At 37.3% G+C, this 8,015-nt stretch overlaps 2 protein-coding genes and 1 non-coding gene across 4 annotated transcripts; 1 reads left to right on the plus strand and 2 right to left on the minus strand.

The window, feature by feature from the left end:
• Positions 1 to 336: 336 nt before the first annotated feature.
• Positions 337 to 4,773, minus strand: LOC116027735 (glucose-1-phosphate adenylyltransferase large subunit 2, chloroplastic/amyloplastic-like). Its single transcript, XM_031269468.1, has 15 exons — positions 4,646 to 4,773; positions 3,807 to 4,017; positions 3,591 to 3,716; positions 3,235 to 3,408; positions 2,976 to 3,068; positions 2,814 to 2,897; positions 2,692 to 2,747; positions 2,506 to 2,599; positions 2,214 to 2,399; positions 2,037 to 2,117; positions 1,546 to 1,632; positions 1,362 to 1,466; positions 1,090 to 1,196; positions 797 to 857; positions 337 to 625 (listed from the first exon to the last, which is right to left on the minus strand). The coding sequence occupies exons 2-15, from the start codon at positions 4,002 to 4,004 to the stop codon at positions 524 to 526; spliced, it is 1,554 nt and encodes a 517-aa protein (XP_031125328.1). The 5' UTR covers positions 4,005 to 4,017; positions 4,646 to 4,773; the 3' UTR covers positions 337 to 523.
• A 1,256-nt stretch (positions 4,774 to 6,029) lies between these two features.
• Positions 6,030 to 6,101, plus strand: TRNAE-UUC. Its single transcript has one exon. It is a non-coding gene; the product is annotated as a tRNA-Glu (tRNA).
• A 58-nt stretch (positions 6,102 to 6,159) lies between these two features.
• Positions 6,160 to 7,486, minus strand: LOC116027977 (deoxyuridine 5'-triphosphate nucleotidohydrolase-like). Of its 2 annotated transcripts, none has more exons than XM_031269778.1 (3): positions 7,285 to 7,486; positions 6,943 to 7,029; positions 6,160 to 6,502 (listed from the first exon to the last, which is right to left on the minus strand). In XM_031269778.1, exons 1-3 carry the CDS (start codon positions 7,437 to 7,439, stop codon positions 6,307 to 6,309), a joined length of 438 nt encoding a protein of 145 aa, XP_031125638.1. In that variant the 5' UTR covers positions 7,440 to 7,486; the 3' UTR covers positions 6,160 to 6,306. The 2 variants fall into 2 exon arrangements, with proteins under 2 accessions (XP_031125638.1, XP_031125637.1); XM_031269777.1 differs by having other exon boundaries at positions 6,160 to 6,497; positions 6,943 to 7,034.
• Between the last annotated feature and the right edge of the window lie 529 nt (positions 7,487 to 8,015).

Genomic DNA, 8,015 nt, shown 5'->3' on the forward strand with positions numbered 1-8,015 from the left:
TAAAATATTAAATATTAGCTTAAAAAACATCTAAAGTTTGAACATGGAGATACAATCTCTTAGGCTAGAGTTTAATGTACATCATTATTGCGTGGATAATGTTGTTGACTCCCACCAACATCTTGGAGATACAGCCTCTTAGGCTAGAGTTTGGCCCATTCGACTCCCCAAGTTGGCAGAAGCGTGGAGATGGGTCCCGACTCCCCAAATTCGAAATGCACCGGTACTTTTCTCCAAATTAGCATGATTCATATTTTATTGGAGGACAAATTCTTATTTGCTTATGAAGTAGAAATCTTTCTTTTTTTCTTTTTTTTTTTCACTCTGTGAGGGGCTAAAAAACTGCTGATAATCAATGAATTCACATCCAAACATGGTACAAATTCTCTTACAACACAGAACTTAAACAAAAAGAGAAGGCTTATTACTTATTAGCAGCTTATTAACTGATAATGCAGATATGCTGCGCTGCTTTGAATTCCCTTTAGATCATCCCGAGCCTGCCAGCGCGCTGCCAAGTTCTTCATATGACCATCTTGTCTTTGATGGTTCCATTCTTTAGTATGACGGTTATCCCAGACCTGATGTAGAACCCATCCTCTGACCTCTCGGCTTCATCAATGCCCTATAGTGTATACACGCTTAGCATCAGTTAGAACAAAACGAGACTTAGCTACCCACCATTTTCATGAAGTTATGTGCCTCCGCTTTTGTGTGTTTTCGAGGAGTTGAAGGATCTGTTCTGTCTCATCTAAAAGTTTGAGCTAACTATAAGAGAGGGTGGAGAGATGCTTACCTCTTTGTTAGCAATAATCACTTCTCTCCCGATCCTAGCATTCTTGTCGATTATACAATTTCTTCACGAAGATTAGGAAAGAAACGGGCATCAATGATCATGAAAATGCAGTCTCCATCAGTTAACAATGTAAGCTAGGTGGAATAATGTTTGCTGATTGCAGTAAATTGTTTGTTGGTTGGTTCATATTTTTGCTTAAATTTCTTTGATCAAATGGTTTGCTCGTTAGAGTTCGTTCCAATTTCTGGTAGTTAGAGTAAACGAAAGAAGATCGAGATTCAATGCAGAGATACCTGATTTTGGTGTTTGGACCGACGCCAATTGGAACCTTCCCCTCGGAAAGCAGAGAAGCAACCTCGGCTTCAGTTTGATAATAGTCTGCGCCCATCATCAAGGTATCCTACGAAAAGTAGATGTCGATGAATGAGTTCTAAGAGAAAGATAGCGCATAATAGGAGCATTCGTTGTTCTTAAAAATCATCCTAACTACCGATAATAAAGATTTATGAGCATGAAAGGGGGCAAAAGTGAAGATATATATATATGGCTTGTAACAAAGGCTTACTTTGAGCTCAACGCCATTCTCTAATCGTGAGCGTACACCTATTATAGAATGTTGAACGCTGCATTCTCTCAAGAAGCAGCCGTATGAAATGATTGAATCCACTATCTGGAAATCAAGATTATCGTGAGACAGAGATAAAGAAACATCAAATTTTATGTGAATGAAATCAAGCTTGTTAGCGTACTCTGCACTTGTCGACTTTTGTAGGAGGTAAGAATCTCGGTGAAGTATAAAATGGTGTCTTCGGGTTCTGGAAATCAAACTTGGGAGGCTGCAAAACAAAACGAGTACAACAATAACACACATTCAGCATTAATTTTTTGCCACTACCGTTTTCTGCAACCTAAGCGCTAATCATCTAGCTCTCACGTTGTCATAAGATTACATTCCCCACAAATCCAAGAAGTTTCGTAATTTTATTTTTTGGTAAATTCACCGGGTCTTTCTCCGTCCGTTTAACGGCGTTCGCTCCGAGAGGCACGGGAGCTAGCCCAAGGGGAATCGTCACTTGTAGGAATCGAACCAGGGTTCTCCCGAAATTCTCCCCCACAAAGAGAGCTCACTTGCCACTTGAGCTACCCCACTGGGTTTCATAATGTTTTCTGTATCTCGCTTGAAAGTACTAAAAACATGTTCCAAATACCAATCCTAGGTTAGTGGAGACGTGGAACTAACCTGCTCGGTGAGGGCTAAGTTTGCATCGAAGAAAGACTTCATTGTTCCAATGTCCTCCCAATAACCTTTAAACAAATATGTCTAACAATACAAACACATCGAAGAAAGCAGTAAGTAAACAATACAATACCTTTAAATCCAAAGAAGTTCGAGTAGAGAGACGATTTCAAGTCTTACTTGGACATTGTATTTCTTCAGAGCAGAAGGGATGAGTTCAGAACCAAAGTCATTGCATGAAGGGTACTCCCATTTTAGAAGCCTTACTAGAACCTCAGTTCTAAATACGTAAATACCCATCGATGCAATGTAAGGTTGTTTTGCAGCCTCGTGCTCGGAGAGTCCTAGGAGAGACGTATCAACTTTCTGCAATGCAAAACTAGAGAGGTTACATGACAGGGTACTAACTAATGGAAGGCGTTTGAAAGATTAAGAATGGTGTAAAAATAACAGACAAGAAACTAATCTTTACCATTTCTTTCAGAGCAGAGCCTTTTGGTTTCTCAGCAAAGTGAACGATTCGTCCATTGTCATTAATTTTCATTAGTCCATAGTCCGGAGCTCGGCTATGGAAAAGGGGAAAGAAAATCTCAAAACTAAATATTGGTTGTGAATTAAAATCGAATCCCAAAGTTGCACAGAAAATTCAATGGCACACCTATCATCGATTGGTATACAAGAAACAGTAATATCAGCGTCCGTGTCAATATGTCTCTGGCAAGTACAAATTCGACATCAGAAAACAGTAAAAACATGTAGAGAAATGCAATGAACATGTACCTGAACAAAGTCCATATAGTCCATTCGGTACAGATGGTCACCAGACAAAATTATAACATGCTCGACATTCTTGAGCTTGGCATCCTGTATAAACATAGAAACGAGTGTTAGTGATGCTCCCTAAGACCTCTCTTGTCATCAAGGATTGTTCAAAACCATCACCTCGAAAACCCATATGAATTGCCTCACTGCATCAGCAGTGCCTTGAAACCACTTCTTCCCCGATTCCCCTGACGTTTGAGTGGCAGCAAGAACCTGCATTCCAGAAAATTTTCTGTTTGATGCATTCTATCACAGAGAAGCTCGCAAAAATCCAAGTTTAAACTCTATCCCACTAGAGCTTAGCCATAATGTCGACTAATACAGATATATATAGCTATTTACCGCTAAAAACTATTCGAGTCAAAAGACTAATCTTTACCTCAACAAATCCATCTCCAAAGTTCATTCCATTGCCAAAATTATACGAACGAGAAAGGTGACGATTGAGGGAACAAGAATTAAACTGTGTTAAGATGAAAATTTTACGAACACCACTGTTGATGCAATTGCTCATTGGTACATCAATCAGCCTATAGCAACCACCTATAGGAACCTGCATAACAAATCGAGCCTCTAAATCCTAACAGTATTTAAAAGTTGGCTAATTAATAGATTCCAAACAAATGGTTCAAATTTGCAGCATCTTTAGTAGTACTACACAATAGAATTCCTTCTAGATATTGAATCAGCAAAATACTAGCTGTAAACAAAAAAAGTATATGATACTTCTCTTACAGCGGGTTTAGCTCTATTCCTTGTAAGAGGAAAGAGGCGAGTGCCAGCGCCTCCACCCAAAACGATTGAGGCAACAGTGCTTGGGTCTGCCTTTGGATGCATATCATCTAGTGGTTCTTCAAATGTCTGAGATTAAACCAGTACAAGAATGCTACGGTTTGATCAGGTGTATGATAGTCAAAAGCACAATTTCGTCTGGCGTATATGTTTACTTACCAGAAATGTTTTGTTAATTTCTTGTTTAAGCATAGAAAATGCAGGTGCAGGTTTAACCTTGCTACCCCTTCCACCTGTTCTAACAGTCTTAATCCTGATCTTCTCACCCAAAAACGCATTATCTACATGATCCACACCTTTGCTAATGGGCATGGAGTTCACATTAGCCTTTATTGTGGCACACAAGGCATTCATCATTCCTCAAATCCTCCTACAAGACATAAAGCAATTTCACCAAAAGATTTCAACCTTCCTAATCATATCATATCTCTTACACTAAAGAAACATCCAAAAAAAAAAAAGGGGCAACCCAGCCTAGTAGTTGACTAGGTAACCAGGCTGGAGCCACCTATTGGCCTTCTTAATTTGAGCTGATAACCGGCAACCTAGACTGATTGCCACCTATTGGCCTTCTTGATTCGAACCGATCAGCTATGGTCAACCTAGACTGATTTAATTCTAGGTGATTATTTACCGGCTAGAATCACAGTGTAAGGTTTAGCCACTTTGGCTAGTGACTATGGTTTCCCTTGTCACCCAAGAAACATCAGAAAACCAAGAAAATGAAAGCAGCTTCATGAATTAATTCAAAAGAAAAGGTGCCATGCAAAACATATTGTGAAAAGCTAGGAAAATGTGACAACTCTACAATATATATCCCAAACCCAGATCACATTTCCCCCTAAAATGGCAAAAAAACATGAAATCCCCAGACATCCAGATAATATTACAGAATCATGTCATCAAAAACCCTAGCAAATGGGTCGAAAGAGAACATTGTTTGATTTCTTGGATTAACTCAAAACTCAGAATCACCACATATATAGTCCCTGACATACAATGTCTTTGGAAAGCCAGGTTCTTGAAACAGTATGTATTATGGGAAAGATGACCCAGATTTGTGACTGGAAATTGGAATGGGAGATGGGGGATTCATGGAACTTGAGTTTAAAAGTGGGGAGTGATCACAAGAAAAAAGAGAAAAAGTTAATGGTTGTGGGTTAAAGAAATAAAATGAGATGGTTACTTCTCCTAAGATCCAGCATCAAATAACTCACCATCACTAAATTTGAAGAGTATATGCATTATAGTATAATAATAGTCAGCTCACGTTTTCAAAAAAAAAAATAGTCAGCTCACATTTGCATCCACATTCAAAATCTACACACTAAGAGTGCACCAGAGCCCTTCTCTCAACAAGTAAAATAAATAAAACAGTAAATTCCATTTTTGGACATAAAGTTATAATTGTTAATCCACTTATAAGTTTTTTGTTTATTTTTTCAAAACATCATACTTTGATCTTACTATTATTGTGGCATGATTTTTTTTTCTCCGGTCGATTTTGTTGTTGGATAACTAAAAATAATCATGCCACAATAATACTAGAATCAAATGTTATATTCTGAAAAAAAAAAATTGATTAAAAATGGACTCTCACTTAGAAATCTATGACCAAAACTATAATCAACTTTAAATAAAATATAGTTTTCTTAAAAAAGAAACTATTATTTATTTACACCAAAGTTAACTCTAAACGCTCAATATAGTCACTCTCATGTAGCCATGTTTGAGAAACATCATAATATGTTTCTGTTTGATTAATGCATTGCCAAACATGTTTTTGACAAAATCTCACCACATATGTAAATGTCATATGAGCTTTAATTTTGGGTAAATTATATGTAAAAGTTGAATATACATTGGGATATATCAAGACTTATTTTAACTTACATACTTGTACAATTATAAAAGATATCGCTAATAAATACGGTATATCATCTTGTTATCAAGTTTAGAAATAGTTGATATATATTCCATTTTAGTTTAGCGTCGTTGTCATCACTATCTTTATTGGCGATGTTAAGCATCATATTGATACATTCATTATTATTATTACTATTCAACTTTATATAAAGTTTCAGTAGTGACATATTCTAATGTAATATCAATATTGCCTTTAATGCTTTGTCTTTCATGATCATGATAGCTTAAAACTAATTCTCACAATTTTTCTATTATTCCAGTTAAATAAAGACTTGTAATCAGTGAATGTTGTGGATAATCACATGAGAATGCTATGCAAGATAGCTCCTGTCCTATGCAATTCGACCGAGTCGGCAAGAATCGAGAGCCATGCACTATCCACTCGATCATTCTTTTCGGGACTTCATATATGATTTTGTTAGATCTTGTTTTATTATTGTAGAACAGAATAGCAATTCCGTTGTCGTCCAGCGGTTAGGATATCTGGCTTTCACCCAGGAGACCCGGGTTCGATTCCCGGCAACGGAATATCCTTTTTAAAAAAAAAAAAATTTAGACTTTGACAGAAAAGTGAATTGCAATGGTATCAAGGAAACAACAATGGTGACATTAAATTATTCATAGGATCAGACTTATTCTGCTGGACAACAAGATTCTATATTTCTAACTTAACAACACAATTCCATAAACTACTTTCTCCACAAATGATCAAACTGTCTGATCTGCAAATGGGTTACTGAACCTCAAGAATCTCCGGCGTGGCGTGGACTTCTATCACCATCTGCGCAATGTTGTCACCAACCTTCACTTGAAAATCAGTATCAGAAAGGTTGAACAGTATCACAAAAACAGGATTCTTGTCCAGATCCACCACTCCACCCCCAACCTCAATGGAGTGATGCCATGACATACTCGACCTTCCAGCTGTACTTGTGGGAGAGACAACATGTAAAACCGTAATCAGTACTCGAAGGTATGTACTGGGTAAATTCTATACTCTGTGACCATAACCCGTAAAAGACCAAAAGGAGATAAACCAGCATTAGGCTGGTTGCCCATAGCTGACCAGCTAAAACCAATAAGGTTAATAACATGTACTTACCAAGTCTCATGAGAGTCGAACTTGTAACATTGTGATTACCAAGTCAAAAGTCTAACCAACTTGATTTAAGATTTCATTTTCATAGCAGACTGGCTCAAATCAAGAAGGTCAATAAACATTTCCCACTTGAAATCGATCTTATAATATTGTGATTATCAAATCAACAATTTGATTAACTTAACTAAGGTTGCTCCCTTCCATGCATCAGTTTTGCTTATGTAACATAGACATTGAGACATCATATGTGCATATATTACATGTACTTACCAATGCGGCCGTAGGTTCCTGGAGGTATGTCTATGCTTAGGTCTGTTGGAACCTTGGCCTTGCCTCTGGCTGGCACTGTTATCTCTACTGCACTAAACACACCAACAAGTAATGGGTTTAATCAAGTTAGGGGTACTAGGATAAGTGCATAAATGTCACAAGTATTGTGTTTATAGAAGTCAAATAATATGCGATCATGGTAGTTAACCTCAGCTAAGATGACTAAAGATACAAATTTGTAATTACAAGATCACGAGTTCAAATATTAACTCTCTACGCCCTGGTTGCAGGTTTTTCTGGTCACCAAAAAAAACTGCAGACAGCTTAGATTCATATGCTCACCTGAAAAGATCATAGCCTGCAGAATGAGGAAAAGCTCTCTCAGGCAAAGTGGCATTCTCAGATAGCCTCTTCACTTTCAGAGTTGGAACAAATTTGTTGATGGCTTCAACAAGGCCAACCTGCTGCACCAGATCAGAGTTGTTCTCTTGAGCCATTTCAGTGCCTGAATTCACAGTACCAAAATGGAAATGCCTAATCTGATCTGGAGAGGGTCAATGCCCAATCCAATTCATTTCTCTAATTTATTATCTATCAAAGTTTTGGCCTTTTCTGATTCTATGGGGCACAGCTGCTGGGCTATGGGTTGTTGGGGTCATTGTTTAGTGTTTCTTGGATGACTTTAGTGTTTTGTCTTTGTTTATGCATTGTATTTGAGGATTAAACAATAGGTAGGAGTTTAAACAAGAGGCACTATGGTCATAATAGTAGTGAACATTGCTTCCACCTTCTTCTTTTTTTTTTCCTTTTTTTTTTTCAATCTAATCTGTCTAATTTTTTCAGAGGCTGAGTTTGTTATTATTTCTCTTCTAATGGCTTATTCTCATTTAATCCAACCACTCTCTCTCTCTCTCATTTGATTTAAATAATTCAATGGTTGTGATTAATTCTATGCAATATGCGCTCTGTTTATTGTGCATTGATATTCATTTTGTTGTCCATTCGTTCTCAGTTTATTGTATATTCATTGTGTGATTGTTGTGTATCTCTCCTACTTTGTTGTGCAGTTGCAT

The sequence above is a fragment of the Ipomoea triloba genome, chromosome 8 (genome assembly GCF_003576645.1).
Source record: "Ipomoea triloba cultivar NCNSP0323 chromosome 8, ASM357664v1".
NCBI classification, from domain to species: domain Eukaryota; kingdom Viridiplantae; phylum Streptophyta; class Magnoliopsida; order Solanales; family Convolvulaceae; genus Ipomoea; species Ipomoea triloba.

Coding starts and splice junctions, on each gene's coding strand:
- LOC116027735 (XM_031269468.1), bottom strand. CDS start 4,004: ATGATGAATGCCTTGTGTGCCACAATAAAGGCTAATGTGAACTCCATG. Junction 2,898..2,975: donor AATTCATATGGGTTTTCGAG/GTGATGGTTTTG, acceptor ATGTTTATACAG/GATGCCAAGCTCAAGAATGT. Junction 2,748..2,813: donor ACTATATGGACTTTGTTCAG/GTACATGTTCAT, acceptor TGTACTTGCCAG/AGACATATTGACACGGACGC.
- LOC116027977 (XM_031269778.1), bottom strand. CDS start 7,439: ATGGCTCAAGAGAACAACTCTGATCTGGTGCAGCAGGTTGGCCTTGTT. Junction 7,030..7,284: donor GCAGGCTATGATCTTTTCAG/GTGAGCATATGA, acceptor TGTTTAGTGCAG/TAGAGATAACAGTGCCAGCC. Junction 6,503..6,942: donor AGGAACCTACGGCCGCATTG/GTAAGTACATGT, acceptor CTCTCCCACAAG/TACAGCTGGAAGGTCGAGTA.